Raw genomic sequence first — 26,276 nt, 5'->3', positions numbered from 1 at the left:
ACTAGGTAATGAACAAGGAAAATAGAGTGGTGTTTAATTATCTACTGCCAGAATGTGCAAATGCTTTATCAATCCAGCTTCTGAATTGTATTACTGCAATGCTTGTAAGACTTGGTGTAACAGCTTGCTACTTTTCCTTGTATACTGAAATGCTAGAATGATTGCATTCTTCAGTTGCTGTCTACGTTGTTGCATTCTACCATTAAAGGGTAGTGTTGAATTCTTTTTCCTATGACTTTGTGCTGAAAAGCAATAAGGAAGTTATTCGTTGTGGTGCTGTATCTACTAGGTTGGAGGCAATCTTTTGACTATTTGTAATGTACTCTGTCATAGTTTCCAGCAACCATTCCACCTGAAATCTAAAGGTGTACTCAAGGCTGTCACTTTAGTGGGACGAGGTGAAGCAATTTGCCTCAGGTGGCAGTTCTGACTCTTTGTTTCTCTGCTGCCAGCCACTCCACGGCTTTGCCTACACCACCACTGTGGAATACTGCACCTTCAGCATGGCAGCAGCACAAGGGCAGCCATGGGCAAGGGTGCACTTGTGGTGGCAAGGCCGGCAACAGGGATGAGGGCCAGAAGGGGGCATTTTGCCTACAACTGCCAAATATCCTGAGCGACCCCTGGTTGTATTTTCCTGATGTACGAAGGTTTTCTTTATATATATATATATATATATATATATATATATATATATATATATAGCAGCTGGTGATACTTATATCTGCATGTTCTTTGAGAACTCTGAAGTTATTTTTTTTTTTATATCCAGAAATATGTTGTTGTTCTTTAGTCGTTTAGTCGTGTCCAACGCTTTCTGACCCCATGGACCAGAGCACGCCAGGCACTCCTGTCTTCCACTGCAGTTTGGTCAAACTCATGTTAGTAGCTTCAAGAACACTGTCCAACCATCTCATCCTCTGTCGTCCCCTTCTCCTTGTGCCCTCAATATTTCCCAACATCAGGGTCTTTTCCAGGGTGTCTTCTCATGAGGTGGCCAAAGTATTGGAGCCTGAGCTTCAGGATCTGTCCTTCCAGTGATCACTCAGGGCAGATTTCCTTAAGAGTGGACAGGTTTGATCTTCTTGCAGTCCATGGGACTCTCAAGAGTCTCCTCCAGCACCATAATTCAAAAGCATCAATTCTTTGGTGATCAGCCTTTATGGTCCAGCTCTCACTTCCATACATAACTACTGGGAAAACCATAGCTTTAACTATACGGACCTCTGTCAGCAAGGTGATGTCTCTGCTTTTTAAGATGCTGTCTAGGTTTGTCATTGCTTTTCTCCCAAGAAGCAGGCGTATTTTAATTTCCTGACTGTTGTCACCATCTGCAGTGATCATGGAGACCAAGAAAGTAAAATCTCTCACTGCCTCATTTCTTCCCCTTCTATTTGCGAATTTATTTATCACTATAGCATTGTGTTTGTATGAAAGTGTTAACTTCCCTTTTAGTGTCAGTTGTATAGAACCTATAAGTAAACTGTAGTAGCGGTAAAACAGGAGTGAAGGGGGAGCATGTAATGAAACAAAATTATGCACTTTTTGGACTAAACATTTCAGTTTTTATGTTAATAATTTTCATGTACATGTTGGATCACAACACTCACCCTTGTGAGTTAACAGCACATGAGGAAAGTGGTCCATTATTTGCATTATGTGTAGTAACACATTCTCTGAATCAGAAGGAATGGTGCAATTCATCAAGCTGACAAGTTGTGATTTCAAGACTCCTTGCTAGGTGTTTTGCTTGAGCTTGCTTCAATTGTTTATAAGAACAGTAACAATTACAAGAAGTGTTTAAACAGGATGTGAATGCAGAGTGGTGTCTTGAAGAAAGTACTTTTAAGCAATAATTGTTTCTCCCAAAACATGTTTAGCAAATGTGTTTGTTAAAACTGTCTGTCTGGGATGGCCTGGGTCACTGCTGCTCTGACTATGGAGTCACCTGCCAGGATCAGGACCTTTTACATCAGACACAGGCAAACTTGGCCCTCCAGATGTTTTGGGATTACAACTCCCATCATCTCTGCATCCCTGACCACTGGTCCTGTTAGCTAGGGATGATGGGAGTTGTAGTCCCAAAACATCTGGAGGGCCGAGTTTGCCTATGCCTGTTTTATATTATAAGTGGGCTACTGCAGTCAACAAGGATCCATCTGTTTGTCTGTTCAGCACCTGCCTAACCAACCCACTTCTTCCCCCCCCCCCTTAAGCCACTTACAGTGGAATTGTAACACCAGTTTGCATTTGTTTGGGCTTCTGTTTCACTTGCAGCTGGTCTCAGCCTTGCTTTAGAGATCCCATTGAGCAAAGGCACCCCTCTGCTATCCTGCCCCCTGCCTAAAACACGCAGACAGACACTCTTACTTGTAAGAAAGAAATTTTATTCAGGCAGGTAAGAGTACAGCCTCAACAGCAGACACAGAACTCTGGGGTCGTGGTTTAGGGAGTTCAGGAGCAGGGCAAGTTCAGAACCAGACAGAAGTGATGAAGATGTCCCAACAGGTTTTACTGCCCCTCTTGCCAAGTTTTAAAAGATGAGGTGTGGCACACTCACTTTTGTGACTCTTTCCCCTTGTGGGAATTTAGCTTGTAAGTGCGCTTTCTGTCATGGGGTGGGGGGAGGTCCTGCTCAAATCTGTGAAGGTGGCGTCTGGTTGTAAATAACAAGACTGACACTTACACCTTTGGTTCAGCCTCACCCCTCAGTTGGTCAGAGCTTTCCCCAGCCCCACTAAGGCTGCAGGAGGGTCAAAGTGGAGAGATGGATTCCATGGTCAACTCTCCAAAGTAGCTGAAGGTGAGGCATAAAGGGGAGTTCCCCCTCCCCCAACCCAAGTTCTCACCATTCAGCCCTTAATCTTCGTCTGACCCTGTCAATGCAAGCCTGATTCTTATCAGACTAGGGGTGGGAGGGTGGCCCCATGACTCCTGCATTCCCGTTTCTACTTTACAACTTGCTCATCACTGCTTAGATGGGGAGCACAATCTTCTCCCCATTTCCCACAAACCACTGGAGGTCCTGAAGCATGTTAGCAGGAACAATGCCCCATGGTGCCCCATAAGGCTACAGTTTTGTTGCTCCTTGTGGCAATAGGCCACTTAATTTAAGAAAGATCAAGAAAGCAAGAAAGCAACACCAGTGTCTTGGAGATTTTACAATTCCATGCCTTGAATTAATCAAACTCTGTGTGGAATAATTACCATAAATATATTATTCTTTGAATGTTTTGTTCACTATGGAATCATTCCCCTTATATGTAAAGTTATTGGGAAGGACATGTGAGATATGCAGGGAAGCAATTCCTTTAAAGAGCATGGGGCAAGGAAGCCATTACAAAAGGAAAGTTGTGTGACTTTGGTGTATTTTGTCAGTGGAACAGGGAAGACAGGATTTTTGTCAATTACCACTACCCCTGTGGCCCCCCGCTATCTGCTCCAGAGGGTTGGGGAACCTTTCAAAACAGTGTGGAAGGTGGCATGGAGGAGGGCTGAAGGAGGACAGACTGGCAAAATTTGCCTCCTTCTCTATTCTTGGAGCCTCAGCTCAATCAACGAACCTCCTGACTCTTCCCTAAAACACCCTGTAGTGATGGGAACCAAAGGATGCACTTAATGTGCTGCCCTCATGCTGGCAGCAGAGCAGCATTGCATATTTGTGAAGCCTCACCTGCTGAGATGGGCGCACGACCCCAGAGTCTGTCAAGACTGGCCCGTACGGGCAGGGGTACCTTTACCTTTACCTTACACCTGCCAGAGCTGAATTGGGCTCAAAAATTTCACACATAAATCATTTAAACATTGTTGGAAATGTGTGAAGATTTGCCACTTTACAGATTGACGGATTGGGAGCTAGGCAGAAATTGTCCTTCAATAATACATTTCTTCGTGTCTGTTTTCACAACCAAATTACCCCTCCCCTAGGATCTTGTTAACTGTGAAGTTGAGTATCCTCTGCTGCTTAAAGAACTGTATCTGATGTGCATACTTTGGAAGTCCAAGTAAATAATGTTTACTAGATAACTTGCATCCACATGTCTATTAATATCCTCTAAAATGTTGTGGAGGCAGGACTTACCTTTGCAGAAGCTATGCTGAGTCTTCTTCAGCAAGACTTGTCCTTCTATATGCTTAGTAACGTTATCTTTCATAATACTTTCCACCAATTTACCCAGAGCAGTTATTCAGCTAACTTGCCTGTAATTTCCTGCATCTTTTTTTTTTTTTTAATTATTCATTGGCCACTTTCCAGTCTTTTATTGCTTAGATCAATCTCAGGGACATGTTGCAGCTTCTGTTAGAAAACTCCACATTTGAGTTATTTAAGAAGTTTTGTATGGATATAATCTGGACTCAGTTATTTGTCTGTTTTCAACTTGTAAATAAAGTCAAGAACCTTACCACTTGTCACCACTGTTTGCCTTGGTTTCTCAGACTCCCTTTCTGAAAATGTTAGTTCAGGCATCGATATCTACTCTCCATCTTATGCAGTGAAGACATATACAATCTTCTTATGATCCTTTAGCACACTCTTGCCCTACCCTCTTTCATCCCAACCTTCCTGCCCAGTTGAAATACTTTTTTAAAAAGTTGGTCTTGATGTTTTCCGTGATACGCTTCTCAAAGTTCTTTTTTGTTTGTGTTGCTATTGCCTACATGTAGTTATTTTGTACAAGTTTGTCCTCCTTCCCGCCCCCCTCCATTTGAACAAGACTTCTATTTTCTGAACAAATCATTTCCCCCCGTTAATAGTTTCCTTGATGCTGCTTGTTAATCGCACTCATGACCTTTTGTACTTGGTGGTAACTTTCCTGACCTGTGGTATGCATTCAAGTTAAGCTTCTAATAGTGTGGGTTTGAGTAATCCCCATATGTTCTGGAAAAGTATGACCTTCTTGACTTTCCCTTTCGATTTCTTTTATTCCAGTCACTTCTCATTTCGGAGAAGTTTCCTCTTTTGAACTCATAGGTGTTGGACTTGCTTGGCAATTGTCCAGTTACATAGATGTTGAATTTGATAGCATTGTAGCCGCTGTTTCCAAATAGTTCAGTGATGTTTAGATCTCTCACTAAGTCCTGGGGACCACTTACTGTTTTATTGAGAGTCACTTCCCCTGGAGTTTATTCCAGTGTTTTAGGGCACAGTCATTTAGTGTAGTAGTCATTTGCTGTGACCAGAGCATTCCTTTATCTGGTCTATGTAAGGGAATTGAATACACCCATTACTACGACACTTTCTTCTTTGGGTGCCCCTCTGATTTCATTATCATCCTGAGTATTTTGGTCAGGGAGTGATGGAATATCCCCCAGTACTAAATTACTTTGGGGGCCTCATATTGCCATACAGTTATTTCTGTTGGAACCCTGGAAGCCAAGACCCAAGTTGGGGCCAAGTACACTTTGGTGAGAAAACCCTAGCAGAGATTTAACATCACAAAATATACAAGAAATAAAAGAATGGGAATATAGGCTGTAAAACAGTAAAAATGTGCCCTTCCAGTAAATCCCAGAATGTCACTTTTTAAAAGCTATTTCCAAGCTATCCCACTTCCCTAACATTGAGGTGGACCACACATTTGGTAGGTCATAAAATACTTTACTTACAAAACTCTTCAAAGGTCAGATTCAGGTGCTTTCCCATAAAGCAGTCAGAAAAGATGCACAGGCAGTTGAAATGTTGCTTAGTTACAAAAGGTAAAAGTTTCTAAACTACTAGTAGAGAAAGCTACTAGTTTCAGACTCCATTCTGGTCTGAAACAAAAGAGGCTGGTTAAAGCCATGTGGTTGAGCTCCTTACATGCTGAAATCCACTTGGAGAGTGAGAGATAAGGCTTGGTGACCCACTTCGTCTCAAGGTGAGGATATAGACCAAACCTGGCAGGACAGCTTATGGTAACTCCTTCATGCACTAATTAGATTCAAACATACTAGAGTTATATTCGCCTTTATCCTACAATTTTGTAGTCCAGTGACCTAGAGCGTTTGAAGAATAACATGGGTGATGGGCATTGGTAAAAGTAAAGCTGAACATTGTTTTTAGTAGATTTGAATGATTTCGGATACAGATTATAGATGCTTCAGGTTACAGACTCCGCTAACCCAGAAATAATACCTCAGGTTAAGAACTTTGCTTCAGGATGAGAACAGAAATCGTGTTCTGGCAGTGTGGCGGCAGTGGGAGGCCCCATTAGCTAAAGTGGTGCTTCAGGTTAAGAACAGTTTCAGGTTAAGAACGGATCTCCAGAACGAAATAAGTTCTTAACTCGAGGTACCACTGTAATCTAGTGAAAGGATTGCTACAATGAGGGACTTTTCTATCCCTACGGTGGGAGAGGATTAAGCATACAAAAATGCAAATGAACAGTGCACACTTAAGCTGCATAAGGAGATAGGACATAAATGCTTAGAAAACAGCACATCCTTGCAGACAAGAGGCTTCAGTTTAATTTTACATCGTTGCCATGATTATTCTTTTCAAAATATTTTAACAGGATTTTTTTTAAAAAACTGTGCTAAATTGCTGCTGCCATTCTCTTTCCCTCTCCCTCCTTCTTTCTCATATATAACAATCAATTAATAATAGAAAGGCTTTTCTGCAACTCTGATTAATTTTTAAATGCATGGCCATCTTAAGTGAAATTAGGCACTATTATTTAAATGAACTGTCATTTTAGTAACAAATCTACTTAGATAACTAGTGACAATGTTACTTTATAAAAGATTTCCCATACGATCCATTTATTTGGAAGATACTCAGTTTAGTTACCTTTTACTTTGCTCCAGAGAAGGCTTAGTTGCAAAACAGTTTGTTGAAATGTTGGGACAGATGCCCATAATCCATTGCTTCCTTGTATGTGTGTGCCAAATGATAACCTTAATTCAAAGTGAAGGAAAATTGAGATATAAGATACGAAGCTCCACCTAATGTTGAAACGTTGGGCAGTTGCAGATGTGCATGCCAAATGTTACAAACACAGCTGTAAAATATGTTTCCCTTATTTACTTTATCTTCTTTAAATTATTAAGCATGTCACCATTCACAAAACCCCATGTACCTCTGCTACTTAAGAATCTTATTAGACCTTGTGGTGATGATCAACATTGGTCTGACAACTTTCTCTATTAGGTAGCTGAAACATTTCCAGGCTGTATGATAGCTTTTTGTTCATACCTTAGGCTTATCCATGAATATACATTGTCCTTGTAATATATTTTACTGACTAATGGGAGCAGATGGACATCATAATGACTCATCTGCCAAAAGAGACAGATTGGCTATCTTAATTATGTTGAAAGAATGCTGAATCACTCTAAAATTTAGGTGAGTTTCCCTTGTTCACTATGGCAGTCAGTAAGATTGTTATGAGTGAATTGCTTCTTGGGTCCCTGACTAGATTCTATCACCTTAGAGGAAATGTTGCTCAGGGGTCTTTATTCAAAGAAAGCATCGCATGAGGCTTCTTTCTATTCTAGCGGAGCTTTTAGTGAAATGGTTCAGTAGTAAGAGTGCCACTCCCCATTCCATTTTTATTTTGTATAGACATTTTGGTAAATGGGCCTTGGAAGGGAGAAACATCATGAAAAGGCAACAGTTGAAGAAAGTGGGGAAGGAGAGGGTTGTTGTTTTTTAATAAAATCTAACATTTTGTAATGCAACTTTTCTTTATATGATTAGATTTCAGATAAATTAAAAGATGTGTGGAAATTAGGTGCAATATTCTTATATTTAAGGTGTTTTATGTGTACACTGATTGTCAAGACATGGTGTGCATATTTTTAATCAAAGAGGCATGTGTATAGCTTCCTCAAATACCTATACTGGAAGCAGCAGACGAACTATGATGCTCAAAGCAGACTGAAGGAAGGACTATCATGTAAAACAAAAATGCCCTTTTACATCTAAATATTGCTATAAAGCAGTTGTTCTGAAACAAATTACCGAAATATATTCTCATTCACCTGTTTTTCTTCCATCTTCTGCTTTGTCAGTTAGCAGCATCGTGTATCACTATATATTGACTCTGCAGTAAAGAAGGGTGTAGAATTTGCCTCCACAGATGCTGCTGTTACCATGGAGATAAAAGGACCAATGGCCTTTTTCTAGTTTGGACTGTACTACACTGTTCATAAAAAGATGGTGAATTCTAAAACTGCATCATCGGATTTTTAAAAAAATATGAAACAGTAAGATAGGAGAATGCAATTGTGGTTCTATTTTAAATACAATAATCTCATTATAAATTGAAGATTTCTCATGAGACAGAGAGCGTAAATGTGAGTCCCGTACTCGTGGCTTGCACACTGCCAATCCTCCTCCTCCTTCTCCTCAGAAAAACCTTTTCCTTTTGCAAAATATAGCCCCTTAGAGCCCTTGGGTTCATCTGATGCAGCATTTGATGCTGGTTACATCACAGGTTCCCTTATCTGTGGTATTCCTCTTTGAGAGTGAATGAGTCTGTGAAAGCTGTGAATGTGAATTTTGATTCCTGGAGGAGAGACGTGTTCTACCTTAGAAGAAGAAAAGAAACAAAGAGTCTTCTCAAAAAATCAAGGATGGCTTGCAGAAGGTGTAATTTGTAAGTATTCTCCTCTTTGTTATCCATTAGCATCCATATTATTGAAGATGGGAATAAGAATAGCAATTCATTCATAGTACAGCAGCTTTCTCTTCACGAACCATTTTATGGGTGTTACCTTCCAGCACCACATTGATGTGCATGTTGAAATTCTGTAGCTGAATGGCTTCAGGGCTGCAAATGTTGAAATAATTCAGCATCGTAGGAAATAAAGAGAGACCTGTTAGTGATTTGGTCAAACCTGGCTATTTTAAACATGGGATTTTTCAGCAAAAGAGTGATTGAAAGAGATTGTGTTTAGGAGTATTTCTCAATGATAAATACCTTCCATTTTGTATAAATGCTTTTGTTCATTGCTTATTTAGAAAATGGTTTTAGATATATATGTCCTTGATGCTGCTTGTGACACAGCAATATATAATTTCATTCTGCTTGGCACAGTATTAATGTACTAGATAAGCCATTGTTCATAATATTAACACTGCAGGGATTTAGTTTTCAGAGCAATGTGTGTGCTTTTGGGGTTTTTCTTGATGATATGATATTATAGTTTCCACAATCCTGGTGGGAAATTGCAGTCATAAGGAGACTGTATGAGGTGAATATATTGGAAGAACACCATAGACTTTGATTCATGAACCTGCAGTCATAAAGTCAATTATACTAGTGTGCCTATCACTTTAAGCAGATTTAGACAAAAAATAGATGAACGCCTGATAGTATATTTCACTGTATTATGCTAATTCCACCATTTTGTCTGAAGCACAGAATTCAAAAGGTTCAATATTTCAAATATGTCTTGATTTTATTGCAATCGTATTGTGCATTGTTAATGTCAATAGAAGTACCAGAATGTGGTTAGTGTTCAAATCTATTACTGTAATGCGTAAGTTTGCATTTTTTTACCTGCCAGTTCCCAGTAAGCTTATCCCCACAAATAGACTTCCTGAAAACCAGCCACGTACGAGAGAGGTGCTATGCAGCACAGACCTTGCCATAATTCACCTTAATTGAAGTCTGATTTGTACAACTCAGCTGAAGTTAAATTTAAACCCAGTATTCCATTTTAAGAAGCAAAACTTCTATATTCACAGGTAACTATTGCTTGGATGAAAGGTTTCAGTGGGAATAAACTGGCTTTAATCCAAAAGGTTGACTTTGCTTGCTTTTGGATCGAGATTTCAAACCACAGCCCATTGCCATTAACTTTAATAAAGTAGTTCTGGAGGAATTATTGTGGGAGGAAACCCTTTGAACAACTTATTCCGGAGTATTGGTTATTTGACTATCTGGATGATTGTTGATATTTTATGCCAGTTTTCCGTGCTTGGATTCAGACAGTAACTTAATCTACATTCTGTACTCTAAATGGTGAATAACCCAATGACTTAGTGCTATTTTGTCCGATGGAAAAAAATCTACTATACTAGACTTCACTTGCATTAGTTAGCAGAGGTTCTGATTTTTGGGTTGTGGTTAGCAAACATTAAATCGACTTTGTATAATCCGTGCAGGAAAACATACTATGTTGTCCAGTATAGAACTATAATGATAATATATTACGTTCATATAACAACATTAATTGTTTTCTCGAGCAATATGTGATCACAAATGCCACCGTTATACAGACCCGTAAGGTGGCAAGGATGATCCATGACTTCTGCCCACTGTTTAGTTCCTTAGCACATTACTTGTCTGTCCTGATGAGGAAGGGTTTCCTTGTGGATCTAATTATTTGAGTTATTTAGAGATTACTTCCTTACAATGCCAGTGCTTTATTTTAAAAATCAAAGAGCAATGTCTCCTTTCCATGTGTAACAGAGCCAGGACCATGTGAGAACATGTATTGTAGAATGTAAGGCTTTGTCTCCTTTCATTTCAAGTTTTATATTGTAGTTTGATTGAAAAAAACAGTATTTGTTTTCTTTAAGGGTATATATAAAGGTAAAGTCATATCTGGCAAGAAGTATAGATCAAACCAAGGCTGCACAGACTGTATCTTGATGTTTCAAATAATGCCTTTAAATGTTTTCATGGTGTCTGGATATTTAGGAGCTTTTCTTTAAAACACACACAGACACACTGACACCATGAACAGATACTTTGAGCTGTTAAGAGTGTTCAAAATCTTGTCTTCAGCCCTTTACCAGAAACATAGATGGGTTCTATTATTTTAGCAGAAGAGATTTTCCATGGATGAAACACATATTGGGTAACAAACTTTGCTTTACCATAAATGATTTCCTTTCACCATCTCAATATTTTTATTTTTCTATTTAGCTACTGCCATGTTGTTTCCACATAGTATTGTTTTTAAAATGAGCTTTCCGATGTATCTGTCTTACGTATTTGATGGGTGATATCTGATGTTAGTCATACTCAAACTCATTGAAATCTATGGACCTGAAGTCCATTTGTTTTAATCAGTCTACTCTGAGTCTGACTTAGTTAGATATCACTCAATTGAATTGCTGTATAGTAAAAAAAGATCATGAGAAAATTATCATTTATCAGGAATGTATTGTGTGCTGTTCTTTTAAAATTTCTCTGCTACTTCAGCTTCTTCTGTTAATAATTTATTAATAATTCACCATTAGGAATGTTAACTAAGTTGATTATATTCTACAACATGCATATTACGCTGGCATCTCTTGCTGAGTACTGATGAAAATAAATTGGTTACTTAGGGGTAACAGAAAGGAACAGTATGTTTTATGTAGCTAACATTGCATTGTTAAAATAACCATGAAGTGTTGTAGATGTTTAGAAACAGCATTAGAAGAGAAATATAATAGGTAAGGTGATATCTGTTGTTGAACCAATTTGTGATTGACTGATTTTCTGATATAAACACACCACCTTACTGTATTTTGTTTGAATCCAAGGAATGCATATCATTTTGGAATTTTTACTTGGCTGTTGGTGAAGGTTTGGAAAGAGTTATGACCTATTTAAAACTCATAGCTAAAAATAACCTCTGAAAATATGACTCATAAAGATATGAGACCAAAGCGGAAATCTCTAGAAAGGCTAGTTGTTTTATGCCTGTTGGTGACCGCATAAACAAACAAATCTCCTTTTTGATAGCATGTTTTATTTGGGTGGAGTATATTCTGAAAAAGGCAGTACAGCACCTCACATTTGGAAAACCCTAGATTCTTTTAAGATTCATGATGGAATTTAGAAGTTGCATTAAGAAGCTCTGGAAGCTCTGCTGTGTAGGTTAGCAATAAATATCTGCAAAGAACTTCATATACTTCAGCAAAGAAATGGATTAGCTTGGGCTTTTTTCTTTACCATGCTAATAAGCAAGTCTGTGACAGAATCTAATAGGAGTCTTCTCATAAGGGAAGCCAAGTGAGTTTTGCCAATTAGCCACATTTCATTTTCTTTCATGTCTGGTGGGTATCTTTTGCTTTTACTTAAGCACACTTCATGCTATAGCCGTGAGTCATAATGTATGCCAGTTCTATTGAATAAGAATTGTCAAGGTGTTGTTTCACAGGATTCTAATATCCATTATGGTTGTATAGAATCGGGGAGTGATTTCCAAATCAGTCATCAATTTAAAATGAACAGTTCATCTGATTAGTTTATGTGGACACATGATTTCATATACCTTTACTACTACTACTACTATATTACACTTACATTGTGCCTTTCTTGCAAGGAGCTCCAGGTAGCATACCATGGTTTTCTCTCCCCCCCCCCCATTTTATCCTCACAAACCTTTGAAGGAGGGCTAGGCTTAGAGAAAGTGACTGGCCCAAGGTCACCCATCAAGCTCGTTGGCTGAGTGGGGATTTTAACCAAGAATTCAACAGTCTGACCACTATGCCACACAGGACATACAGGTTTATAGCAAACGCTTAGGGCGTACTTCAGTTTCTTATCTACGGGCAAATGCAGTAAAGTCACACCATAGTCCCAACATCAACACAGCCTATGAAGGACAATCCCTCCCAGAGGTTTTTTCGTTCTTTTCACACAGAGCTGTGTACAGGCAATGTACATTGGCTGTACCCTCCAATGTCCCTGTGTGGCTACCCAAATCCAGAATTCAGTGTCTTGTTTATAAGAGTCAGTGAGCCACTGCACAAAGAATCTATTCAATCCTGCTGACTGCTAAATCCAGAATTCTCAGTTGATATTGAAATGGGCTCTCTCAATATAGTTTCCACATATGCACACTTCCTGTATCTGCTCACCAGAGTGAGCCAGATCATCCATTTTCAGAAGTAATATTCCTTTGAAGATCAGATGCTAGTGACAGTAGAGAGACATCGTCTCCCTGCTCTGCTTGAAAGCTTCTAAAGACATATGGCAGGCTGCTATCAGAATGCTGTACTAGATATTTTCATTTGATACCAGAAGATGATTTTTTTTAATTTTGTCTTCTGTGCATTCCAAGCACTATCAGTCTACATGCAAATACATAGGCAGCTTGATGCTGATGGGAGGGGAGGATGCCCATACCCCATCATGTTAAGTTGGGCATGGCATTGGTGTGGCACCTGGGAAGTCTGAGTACAATTTATTTTGAAGCTTCTTCACTGGTGCAGATGAGTGCGAGTGTTCCTTATACTGTATCTCTGAATTCTCATGCTGGGACTGGATCATGCTAATTGTTTCTAAATTCTCAATTGAAATTGAAATGTAGATCACCAAATATCTAGACATAGTAATACTAATTACTATGATTGTGATGTGTGTTCTTTTTGGGGGGGGGGGTTGGCTGCATTTAGAGGCAATCTTCTTTTCAACCGATGATCTTCATTAAGTTTATCTATGAAATGAACTTTCAGTAGCACTGCTCCTTGGGCTGATAATCTCAACTTTTAACATTGTGCATATGAAAATAAAATGAGGAGTTTTCTACAACCACATAGCCGTCTGTTGTTGGGCACCATGCAAACATCAATGCAAATGTAACTAGTTTCAGACCATATGTTTTCAGTTCTAAGTGTACATGTATTTTAACGAGGATTTGTATGATTCAAACTGTATGGGCTGGTTACCATGGTTAAGAGATTGGAAAGAGGATGAAGGTTCAGCTCTTCCTTTCGGATTTTGCCAGCATTCCTTGAGAATGCCTAAGTACAGATGTAAGCTTTAATCATACTTAATGGTCAGCAGAGTCAAAATCCCCAGTAGCTTTCACCATGGTCAAGGTCTGTGCCTAGTTAAGACTTGATCATAGTTATGGCTATTAAAAGCATGGACCGCTTTAAATTCGTTAACGATGATGAAAAAGCCAGGACTTGATCTTGCTACATAAGCTCTCTCAAAATGGCACTGTTGCAGCCTGAGGTCTCACACTGGGGGGTGGAGGAGCAATCTCTAGGTCATAGTTCTATCAGAAAAGAGAAATAAGCAATGTTTTGAAGTTGGGAGTTCCAGTGAATAACCTGTGCAAATAGGATGCAGGATACATGGTGTGTCCCACTGATTCCAGGGAAATTTATATGAGCAAATAGGGGCAGGAATGCATTCTAAAACTTTAAATTTATAGTAAGTGTAAGGAAGCTGCCTTATACCGAACCAAACCATTATCCATCTATATCAGTGCTGTCTACATTGGCTAGCTACAGCTCTCCAGGGTTTCAGGCAAAGAGTCTTTCCCAGTAGCCTGCATGCAAGCTGATTCTCTACCACTGAACTGCACCCCTTCCCTAGAATATTTATCATCTTTTTCCCCCTCTTTCCTGTTGATGATGTTTTAATAACATAGATGATACCACTCATTTTTATCAGGTTGTTGGAATTTCCACTCCAATGCAGATTTGCAATTTGCTTCTTTAATAGTCGTTTAAAAAATGTCATTCTAGAATTCCACTAAGAGCTTCACAAACCAAGAAAGTCTTATGTTGTTTTTAAGTGCGCGATTAAAATGTTTCAGTCGAAGGCAAATACACTGTGGAAAATCACCAAAAGAAGCTAAATGTATATAGAGAATAAATTTATATTTGATTTGTTCTGCTGCTTCTGCCTTTGTTTTAGCATTAGAGTGGTTTGATCTTATTATGGGTTTCATCTTGGATGATCCGAACAATTTTAATGCTCTACGGTATGTCACACATGGGAAATGTTATCTGATTTAGTTAGTAAATTTTAATATGCACTTGATTTGGCATGTAGTATTGTAGAAATGCTGGCAGATAACAAATGGGTGCCATCAGCTTAATGTTGTTAAATAAGGGCCATTATAACTAGTGCTTGGGCAAACTTTCACAGTGGGTTTTTTCTAGTTCTTTGAGGGGATGGGGTGGGGGTAAAGCGAACATGGTTCTGCAAAGGTCAGGTAGTGGGAGATAAAATTTATAGAACAAAATTGATAGCACAAAAGGAGGTGACATTACATGCTTACATGGTCGTACCAGGAAATCCATTTGCAGGCGTGGGAATATCTCCCTAAACCTTTCAGGGGAAAGAGAGACAGGCTGGACCACTTGGTAAATGTTACCCCAACCTGTAGCCTGTGATTAAAAAAAAAATAGTGCAGTTTTTTTCACTAAGCAGGTAGGAAAGGAGCACCAGTTTCACAGGAAGCAAAGATTTTCTGTCTTGGGTTCAGTAACTACAGCTGAAGGTTGTTGCTGGTTGTTTTCTTTAAACTACACACAAGAGGCATTTTAGTATAATTGTAAAAGTACAATTCACCCTAAACTGCATTTTTCAAAAAGTTGCACAGTGTTTCAGTCTCAATTTTTCACCTATTGAGCAGCCATAATCTCCCATTCTCACAGCAATTCAAACTGTAGTGTTTGTTTACAGGAACTGCTTGGTTTTCATACACGTTTCCATACCCTTTAACATTTCATAGATGAAAATAGTAACACTTCTGTCCATGAGGTGATGGGCAGACTCCAGCAGCCAACAGGCAGAAAGTGGGAATTATAAGTACATGTAAGCAGATAGCTACGGATGACAAATGAGATGAGGCAAACCACAAATTGCAAGGCAAATAAAATGATTGTAATACACATATGAGTACTATATAACTGTTTTGCAACTGAGCCATAGCCAGAAGTGACTAGTGATTCAAGATCTGTGAATCCATGACAGATGATAATCAGTAACACCTTTCTCATTACCAATGAGCAACTATAGCATCAATCTTTTCCAGAGCTTTCCAAGTGATGGCCTGTATGTACATTGAAGCATTACCACCTCTCTCTTCAGAAGTTAAAAATTGGCATTCCCTTTAGATAACATGTGTCTGCTGTCCTTCTCCCAAGCAATCCACACCTAGTTTTCTCTTTTCACTTTCTTTTCAGCATCTTCCTGTAAATCAATCAATCAATCAATCATCTTTCTTGTGATAACCAAGATTCCCCCATGGAACTATTAATGGGTTGTCCTTCCATTGGCCAACTGCAGTCTCCTCTTTCTCTACACCCTTAGAATTGGGGACCAGGCTATATTGAATTCCGGAATAGCATGGCAACTTACACATTGCCAAAAGAGGGAGTGAATGCACCACCAGAAAAGAGAGCACAGATACACTTTAAATGTGCATGTGTTAGTTTATATGTGTAGATTTTTTTTAAATAATAAATTTATATCTCACCAGGATAATACTGTACCTTCTTGGTTTGCTGTCCAGGTGTTAACTGTTGCAGGACAATTTCACAGGCCCTTTTCTCCCTTCATAGAATCATAGAATTGTAATGTTGGAAAGACCCTGAGACTCAATCCCCAGCAATGCAGGAACCGGCTTATAGTTGTACTGCACAGCCATTTAAATAGATGGCACTTTCAAAGAGACGGTTATCCTATGTAAAGTAGGTCTCATGACACACCCTACTCCAGAAACCCAATTTACAAAAATATAGATTACCACAACCACCCCTCAAAACAAAATATTTCCTTCCAGTAGCACCTAAAAGACCAACTAAGTTAGTTCTTGGTATGAGCTTTCGTGTGCATGCACACTTCTTCAGATACCAAGGTGCTACTGGAAGGAAATTTTTTTGTTTTGACTATGGCAGACCAACACGGCTACCTATCTGTAACCACAACGACCCCTGTTTTTAAAGCAACAAGTACAGTGGCATTCATTCATGTTTCATTTTTTACTTACGTGATTTGCCAGTAAATCATGGGAGTGGTTGCCCGGCTGATCCTTTCCTTTCCCAAATGGCTTCTAACTGCGCATCATATTCCCATCCTTGAAAATCGGAGATGCACTTCCAACAGCCTTTCCTTTTATGTTAACAGCCACCCAACCAGTCTCTCTCATCTCTTTTCTCTACCTCTTCCTTGTTCTTCACCTGACCCTCCCACCCACCAAAGCTCTCAAAGAGGTGCACAATAAGATAAAATGAGGGGAAATGCAATAAATAATTACTCTAAAATGAATTTTGCTACAATTACTGCATGCAACCAGTAGTAATCACTAGATCACACTGCAGGGGAAAGCCTTCTTACACAAAAATGTATTTAGTAGCGAAAGTATCTGAACTTAAAAATAATACAATTTATGTCAGTTTCTTTGCTTACTTGAGAAAGAGAGGGAGGTGAGAGACAAAGGAACTGAATGTGGTTTCCTCTTTGGAACATGGCTCTGAGTTCCAAACTGCACATTAAACTGGAGGTTGGTGTGTGGAGCTGATAGATTCCCTCTCCTGTTTACACAAAGAAAACTTATCTTCCATCGCTTGCTGCTGTCTCAATTCAGATTGCCCCACCCCCAATTTAAGCCTGCATTTTTTATTTCTATGCCGATTAGCCAGATGGTGCATTTGTATTGGAACAGAGATGCAGCCAGAAAGGATTTGACAACTGATGAACATGGTTACAGAAGATGCTATTCATTTGCTAATGTTTTATTAAACAAATACTAGCTTTCAGAATTTTGTCTGTTAGACAAGAGGAATACATCGTTTGTTTACAGTAGGAAATACAGTCTACTGATAGAAACTGGTCCACAAATTATACTTTGAATTTATAGTGACTGGGAAATAACAAAGGACCATTGTGCGAAGTGATTGTATGGGGAAATATGGCTTTAGATTTAATTGCAGACTTATTTCTAATATGAAATTCTGCTTATAATAAAAAGGTACTAATGATGACATAGTGGCACTGGTAAGTCATGTTATAAGCATACAGTTCTTCTGGTGATAGCCAAAGCCCCAGATCCCAAAATACTGTATTCAGCTTTTTGAGCAAGGACTGATTTATTACTGTTTATGGTACTTAGAAATTAGAGGCATTTAATGGCTGTTCAAGAAAAAACAACAACTTGGGAATTAAAGGATGCTTGAAAGAAATTAAGACTAAAATGGAAAACAAAACAAAACTTTGCAGCATAGCTTCAGTAGGAAGACTTTTAAAAATTTAAATTATTTGCAAAACAGCCCATCGAACTCTTTTGGGTTTTATTGCTGCCCAAAAGCTGTTTCAAGATTTTCAAACACCTTCCACTGTTTTTGGTTAAGTATAACAATCAGTCTTCTTAGCTTTGAACATTTTGGATAAACAATATGATTCATGTTTAATCAGATATATTTCTCCTTGCTATCATAGATAATATTTCTTATTTAACAAAATCTGTATACCGTTTAACTATAAATAAAAGCTCTTAGCAGTTTACAAAGAATATAAAATACATGGTAACATTGTCAATAAAAATAAATGTTAAGACAAGTTTATAAAAAGCAAAATGAGCAAAATAAAAACTTTACATGTGGATCATGTCGGGATCAAAAATGAGATAATACAACATTCCTAAACCATCTCAGTAAAACATTTCAACTGTAATGCCAAACCATGGTTTGGCCATGCTTGGGCTAAGTTGCTGTCCTGTCCCTTTTTCCCTTGTGCATTGTTCCAATTTCCTTCCAGGCTTCTTGATTTCGACAAACTATTTGGCCTGCCATTATATCTGAATCAGCCAACTACTGCTTCTCCCCCAAATCACAGTTAGAAACCATAGTTTTAAGTGGATTTTCATTTTTCGTTGGAGGGACAAACACAAAGCATAGTTTGCCAATTCATCCGCAGTGGCAAACTGTACGCCTTGTTCCAAACCTGCAAGTCAGATAGGGAAGCAGAATGCATAAGGGGATGTGGATAGGGCAGAGCCGAAGCCCACAAGTGGGCAAACTATGGTTTGGTATTACATTTGAACTCACTGTAGTAGGAAAAACCTGACTGCAAGTCATCACACATTACAACCCAAGAGGAAAGTGTGACCATCTGTTTTCAACTTTATAGTAGAATATAGTAAGTAGACTATTCTCACTTGCTAATGATGCTTCTGATCTAAGTCTTAGCAGCAAGAGTCAGAGCAACCTGACCTTCATTTTTAAAAGATTAGTGCTTGACTCCCTCCTCTTTCTGGAGACAGACAGCATGACATATTTCTGCTTAACTCGTCTTTTTGATCTTTTAAGAGGATGACCTCATAGGACTCTGACTTTAATCACCTGAAACTAAAAATACACTGTGCTTATTGAAGCTCCCGGGAAACTGCCATGAGCAAAAGAAGCGAAGAGAGCCAAGTGGAGTACTTTTAATACACATTATTATAATCTTTTCATGAATAGTCTCAAGTTTTATTTTGCAGAACGGATTGCAGCTAGTGAATACCAGTTATATCAGATCATTGGTATTGGTTTTCATCTTCACCATCTTATCCAGATTGCTTTATTCAGGAAATTCAGGATTTTGCGGTTTCATCACACAATATTTTCTGTACTAAACCAAACTTGAAATGTTCATAACACATGTCAGCCATGAAGCATACTACTACTATGTATCTCACATATTGTTTTATTTGTTGTATCATTTTGTGTCATCTTATGCATTGGCATTATTTTTCCAATATTTTGTTTGACTGGTTTAATTGCAGGTGCATACTGAGAAATAATTCTTAAGATGTAAAATTTATATATTTTTTTCATGCTAGAAAGGGCTTACTGAACATACATTGGTGCTTGGTTCCATGGAATCAAAAGGAAAATAGGATTTTGCATCGTTACATAAATAGTTCATTATCTTAAGAAATTACACCACAAGCTTATTAAAATATTATATTTATTTGAGTATCTGATTATTTTCCTAGTGCCTGAAAGCATAACAGAATTTGGAGTAGTTTAAAATAACAGCTAGACTGGTGCAGAGTGATCCGCATATCTTGCTTCATATTTCTGCAGAAATCCTAGCCAACCCTTAACTTATATCTTTGCTATTACTGTACAGAATATAGCAAAGACATCCATTTAAAAAACTTGTTATACATTTAGGGGGTCCTTCCCACCCCAACAACATTTTAACTCTTCATTGCAATCACCCATCATACTCATTTCTGATGTATGCATACATTTGTATGGGGATTATTCCCCTTTATTTTCCAGTAATTGGAGTTTGAGAGTTTTAATATATTTATTTTATTTTTTTAGAAAGTGGGAACAAAACTCATTGAAACATTTCAGATATAACCATTAGCACCTACCTTTCCATTAGAAAGCCCCTTAATAGACACTCAGTGTGTTGACTTTGTTTTTCCTTGTGTCGTAGGTCTATAAATACTCTGCACCAGTTTTGCTGTCCAGCTCCATTGTACCATACCCAGCTCACTGTCCCTGCCACACACTCAGAGTACAGGTAAGAGTAGTTATGGTCCACCCACTTTTTCCTTTCATAGATAGGCCTGACCATTTATTATATTTATTTTTGGTACCTCTATATGATAATATTATTTTTTTACTTTAAAAATCACATTTTAAAACATTTAAGCACACACTCTTTTATAGTACAGGTCTATGTAGAATTTCCACAGAGAATCAGTATAGCGTTTCCAGTTCCCCCCCAGTTTATATGTTCACTAAATAAACAAATGCCATGACATTTAAACAATTAGCGTCCGCATACATCAATGAGGGCGCTTTCAAGCAAACACATAGAAAGCCCTCAAGACCTTGAGACCATGCTCTGCTGCTCCCTTCCACTCCTCCTTTGCCTGCCCAAGATAAATAAACCTCAGGCAAAACAGGCCCCATAAGCAGGTCTGTGTTTGCTGTGATTTTGCTCATGAGCATGCAAGGAGGGTGCGCCACCTATTTGAGAAGCTCTTTCCAGTGCTCATGCTCAACTCATAGCATACACATCTATGAAGTCCTGAGGTCTTACTTCCTGAGACAAAGGGCCGATTCCAAAATATTATCGGTAATCACTTTTTTCCAGGAAAGAAGATTCAAAGCGACTTGAGAAAGAAGTGTGAGTCAAAGCCCACTCATTAACATCGTTCTGTGAACTATAGTCTCTAAAGCAGGAATATAGTTTCACTTGGGATCACATTCTTGGGGGGGGGGATGCTCCCCTGCACAGACCACCTCTCTTCCTCAGCCCACCCCATTTAGCCTCAATCAGCTTTGATGCAACTGTGGAATCTCCCTTACCTTGTCTTTGGCCTAGTGCTGCTCTCATTGCAGCAATAGGAGAAGAGGTGCTACCAGGCATGTTAGAACATAGGAAGTTGCCTTATACAGAGCCAGGCCATCCATTTAGTTCAGTTCTATCTACACTAACTGGCAGTGGCTCTCCGGGATTTCATGCAGTATTTCACACAGGAAGCAACGGATTGAACTTGGAAAGCAGATGCTCTCTCAGTGAGCTACGGCACTTCCCCATAGAGTTTGGATGCCAAACTATAGATTGTGGCTCCTACAGTGTTCTAGCCATAGTGTTCTGTTGTTGGATCTCAGATAACACATGTACAAGACCTGTGTGCCTTGTGGCAACAATGGTACTTGATCAGAGACAAGGTATGAGAAATGCTGGAGGCCATGGACTGAGGCAACAGGCCTCATGCAATCCACAGGCTGCAGGTTGTTCTGTCCCAAAGGCAGGAGACCAAGTTCTCCTTTGCAAAGCAAGTCCTAATGGCTGGGCTGCAAGTGGTTTCCCATAACAGTGCTTTGCAATGCAGAGCTGTATGAGCCCTAGCTATTAGGGCTTGCTTTGTCAAGTGATACACAGAATGGAATCCAGAGGAAATTGGGTAACTACATTGTGCCAAATGATCACACTAGCATGCACTCAACTGGCATTCTGGTGGGAAGAACAAGGCAGCATAAAGAGCTCTGCATTTCCCTGTTCACCCAAACCAATGGCTTCAAGTTACAAGCAAGGAGATTCCGACTAAACATCAGGAAGAACTTTCTGACGGTAAGAGCTGTTTGACAGTGGAACAGACTCACACGGAAGGTGATGGCCTCTCCTTCATTGGAGGTTTTTAAGCAGAGGTAGGATGGCCATCTGTCACAGGTGCTTTAGTTGAGATTCCTGCAGAGCAGGTTGTTGGACTAGATGGTCCTCAGGGTTTCTTCCACCTCTTCGAGCCTAAGATTCTTTGACAATGCAAATAAATGGGGCGGGGATAGGGGGAGGAAAGACCCTTTGCTGCTACAGCATGTTGGTTCTTTTTAAATTAAAAAAGAGCAGGAGAAAAGGTGTTTTCTTTACCCTTTTCTGAAACAATTCATGCTTTGCTCTGCACCATGAAACCCACCAAAATGCCTCCCACAGTTTGAACCTGCAAAGTAGGGTGGGGAATTTTTGACTCCGCTCTGGATTAGACTAGATTAGAACAGTCAGCAGTGTGTTTGGTCCTCTGGCTGCTTCAGTCTTTAAGTAGGTGTGCAAGGTTTGTTTGAGGGCAGGCAGGTTTCCACTTAAAGCTATGTGCTCCAAATCCCTCCCTTCCTCTGCAGAAGCCCCATATATACTGATCTTTTCGAACCCCTAGATGTTCCCCTATTCCTGATACAAAGTAGGCACACAAAAGCTAGAGCCCACCAGCCTTTGGTTGAGCAGTAAATTAACGTCCTTTTATTTTCCTTTCTAAATCCATTACATATAAAAACCATATTAGTTGGTGGCTTTCATCACACACACATCTGGATAAGTGTTTGGAGATGCTTGTATCCTACATAGATTTTGCAGTTCCTCATGACCGACTTTATATGGGATATTTACACAGTACAAGATAAAATGCATATTTAGGGCTGTTAAAAATGGACACCTAATTTTTCATTATTTCATCAGTAAAAGTGAGTTAAATTATTTATAATTTGCCAGCTCATGGATAACATTTGTGTAAAATATTGTAAATATGGGGCTGAAAAAGGGTTGTGCTAGTAAAAAAAGATAATCAGCAGTGAAACCTAAGTCTGCAAATGGATATGCATAAGTTTGTTGCTTTCATAATTGTGTGTTTCCCACATAGTTCATGTATTGCATATTTCTTTTCCATCATTTAAGCATTTTTCCTTTGTTTTGCCTTATTTTTGGTTTTTTCCCATCATAAATATAAGCATTTTGGAATCAGTGAATGTGCTATCCACTTGTATGTGCTCCCAGTATTGTTAATCCAGCTTGCCCAAGCCAATGACACATGAAATAGGTTTTCCCCATTTGTTTTCAAGTATATCTTAATCTTTGTTATAGAATGCACGTGCAGGTCTTGTGACCTTCCAAGTCAATGGCATCCTTCCAGTTCTATAAGGCAGTCTGCTACTACCAGGAGCTCAATAAATGTCCTAGTTCTGCTGTTTGCTTGAGCAAAAAAAAAAGGTTGTAAAAACTGGTGGTCTGCTTTCACCTTAACAGGTTACAAGATGCAGGATTGCTGTAGCCAAATAGTGGTATTGCAGTAGCTGAGGAAACTTGTTTAGCTGGAACAATTCAAAAACACCCTTAAATGACCTTTTGCAGTGCTTTGCTGAGCTGGGCTTCAGTGCATACAATACAGTTCAGAATCACTTTAGGATTGCAGCATTGCAGTTCCACGATCCTTTAAAAGTTAATTTCATAATGAAATTATGAATCTCAAATTCATTACATGTCATAATGAAATTAACTAATTCGTTAATGAATTTATTAACACATATAATAAATATGTAACAAATAATTGTGACAAAAAGCCTTTTGTCTATAGGTAGTTTAACAAAGATCTTTAGGGTGTGTGAACAATGCCAGCATTGTTTTCACTACAACAAATCCTGAACAAAATGCAGTCACTTTTTATTATTCCATTCCATTCTCCTATAAATTATATTGGATTGAGTTAGATTGAGTTCATCTATGCTCAATTGGTGCTCATTTTGATCCTTAAAAGTACTCCTTTAATTTTTTTAAGGAACATCCCAAAGTACTCTTTCAAAGTATAAAATCCTTTCTTCCTAAACCTCTATGACTACGCAGCCAAAACGGTAGTTTCTGTATTGGAAATTCAGTCCTTTATTCTCCATCATAATTTGTACAGTACTCAAGCTTGACTTTATGTTTTTCTTTCTTCAAATAGTTAACATAACGTGCTTTTAGATTTGATAGGTTCTCATAATATAGGAGTGGACAGACTTCTGGGCCACTTGCAAGTGGATGGGACAGCAGGTGATGTGCCTCTCATTTTGTACAGTCCCACCACACAAGTCATAAGCTTCTACATGTGCATCTCTCTACGCAGGCAAGCAGGAGGCATTATTCCATTTCAAGAAGTCATACCAGCCAGGGGGAATAACAGGAGGGTGTGGAGTAGGGCCATTGAGGGGGGTGTCCTGTGGAGAGTTCCAAGGGTCAGATAGAGAGGCCTGGAAAACTGCATTGACACACACACTGTGGCCTGAGGTTCTCCACCCCTGTCATCTGTAACTCTTCAGTACCAGCAGCAATATCTCAAGACATATTGTGTGACACTATAGCACACACTTCTTTTCCAGTCAAGTGTCTGTTTGGCAACTTACCAAAAGCCATCCCTAGTCTTGAAATTAGTAGTCACATGCCTTCATTTATAGTTTATTTTTAGATTGATGCCTTTGGGTTATTTTCCAAATAAATCTTGAAATCTAATACAAAGCATCAATTCATGGCTTTTGTTCTATTTTTGTAATCCCTAATAGGTACAAATAAATGAAAGCCGTTGTGTTATTCCTACTGGGATATATGCACATAGAAAGCCACTAAAACTGTGCCTCCCCTTCTTGAATATACTGATGCTGCAGATAGCTAATTGATGGGCGTTTCAGTCACTGCTTCACTTTTTCCCTAGCAGGCAGATTATGCATCATTTTTAAATAATTAATAAGGAATGAATGTGTGTTTGTAACAAAAGAGAACCCAAACACTTTCCTTACTTACTTCTACATTGATCAAACTATACTGAAGAGAGAAAGGCCTGGTCAAAGGCAAGTAGACAACATAATGCCCTCCAGATGTTGCTGGCAAGAATAATGTGTGCATTTTTATTATGCATCATATGTTTTAACGTGTGTGTGTGTGTGTGTGTGTGTGTGTGTGTGTGTGTAAAATAAGTAAGTGTTGGAATTTGGGATCCAGCAACATCTGTAGGGCACCATGTTGACTTCCCAGGTCTAGGGCTGCATGATGTGGTCACATTGCTGAAGCTAAGCAAGTGTGAGCCTGGTCCGTGCTTCAATGGAAGACTACCAGGCAGCCCCATGTGCACTAATTTTAAGACCTGTGATGGAAAGAAGACAGAATATAGATAAAACAAATAACTTTAGTTGCAAAATCAATGTCTTGTTTTTGTAAACTGCTTTGAGGGTTGTTGTTTTTTTACAATCAAATGGTGCATAAATTTTATGAAATAAATAAAATAAATCTGTGCAATTATCTCAATATAATAATGAGCCATGTAGCAACAAGACATCCTTGTTGTTTATCTCCTCATTCTAAGTGTTATGTTTCTTCTTCCACCATATGTTTGGGATGAGTTCCAAAGATGCTGCCAGTAGAAGGCTGCTCATGCAAACAACCTTTCATCTCCCCTTGAGAAACATCTCCAGACAGTCAAAGGCCTTCCTAAATAGAGCAGTTTGTGTTGTGGAAGAATGCCTGAACTGAGGCAATTCCCCACTCCCCACTGTAACTTCCTAGGACACAGCCCACACTGTTCAGGGAGGCAGCTGCCCTCTGTAAAGGCTTTGGAGAATGCAGTACACAAAGGAAGGAAGGTTGCATATAATCAAAACATACAAATAGAAGACATTCACTTTTTTGCCATTAGACATCTTATAAATAAATAAACTTCCCCAAATCCCTGTTTTGTTTGACATGATATCATATTTAGTATATGTGGATTTATTTCAATTTTGATGCGCATGGAATGATTTGACAGCTTCCATCCTAATCATGCCAAGCATTCCTTGTTTACATTACTGATCCTTCTGAATTCTCATGTCCATTTCTCAACACGTTACCTGAGCATCTTGAAACTGGAGACTTTCTCTCTTCTTTTCCCCCCAGTGATGCCTGTGAAAGCAAAAAGATATTGCAAAGGATGTTATAGTACCAAAGAAATCCCTTCATTTTCTTGCAGTACCTACCTGCATAATGTTTGTTCAACACCTCTATGAGGTAAAATCATTATTCTGACACTTTTTTTTCTTATTTTGAAATTAATTGCAATTTTTTGTTTTGTTTTCACAAATCATGGTGAGTAGCATTTTAGCAAAGTTCTTTTTTCAAAGTAGCAGCAGCAAAAAAAAAAAGTTATTTGGTCAACCATATTGCTTATCCTCATGGCAAGCAATGTTGTTCAGCATTTATATTCACCTTTTAAATATTAGTAGGCAGAGTCCTGCATTACTGTGGTGGATTACTGGGACCACTGGGAAAAAATACCTGTGACCATATTTAGTTCTGCACTCAATCGGATTTGTGCACGAC

At 38.9% G+C, this 26,276-nt stretch overlaps 1 protein-coding gene across 10 annotated transcripts in view; it reads left to right on the top strand.

Moving 5' to 3' along the window:
• IQSEC1 (IQ motif and Sec7 domain ArfGEF 1) overlaps positions 1-26,276 on the top strand; it is a 310,602-nt gene that overhangs the window by 98,940 nt on the left and 185,386 nt on the right. For 4 of the 10 annotated variants that reach the window (XM_081898295.1, XM_081898293.1, XM_081898291.1 and 1 more), the window contains exon 3: positions 20,106-20,192. The exons of 2 other annotated variants lie outside the window; for them this stretch is intronic. In XM_081898295.1, the coding sequence (XP_081754421.1) occupies positions 20,106-20,192 (87 nt within the window). Of the gene's footprint in view, positions 1-8,226; positions 8,580-20,105; positions 20,193-25,944; positions 25,965-26,276 lie in introns of those variants that run through there. 4 more of the 10 variants (XM_081898303.1, XM_081898300.1, XM_081898298.1 and 1 more) reach the window with 3 other exon arrangements.

This window comes from Podarcis melisellensis (assembly GCF_964234715.1).
Source record: "Podarcis melisellensis genome assembly, chromosome: 2".
Classification (NCBI taxonomy): Eukaryota; Metazoa; Chordata; class Lepidosauria; order Squamata; family Lacertidae; genus Podarcis; species Podarcis melisellensis.
This window is presented reverse-complemented; position numbering and strand designations above follow the sequence as displayed.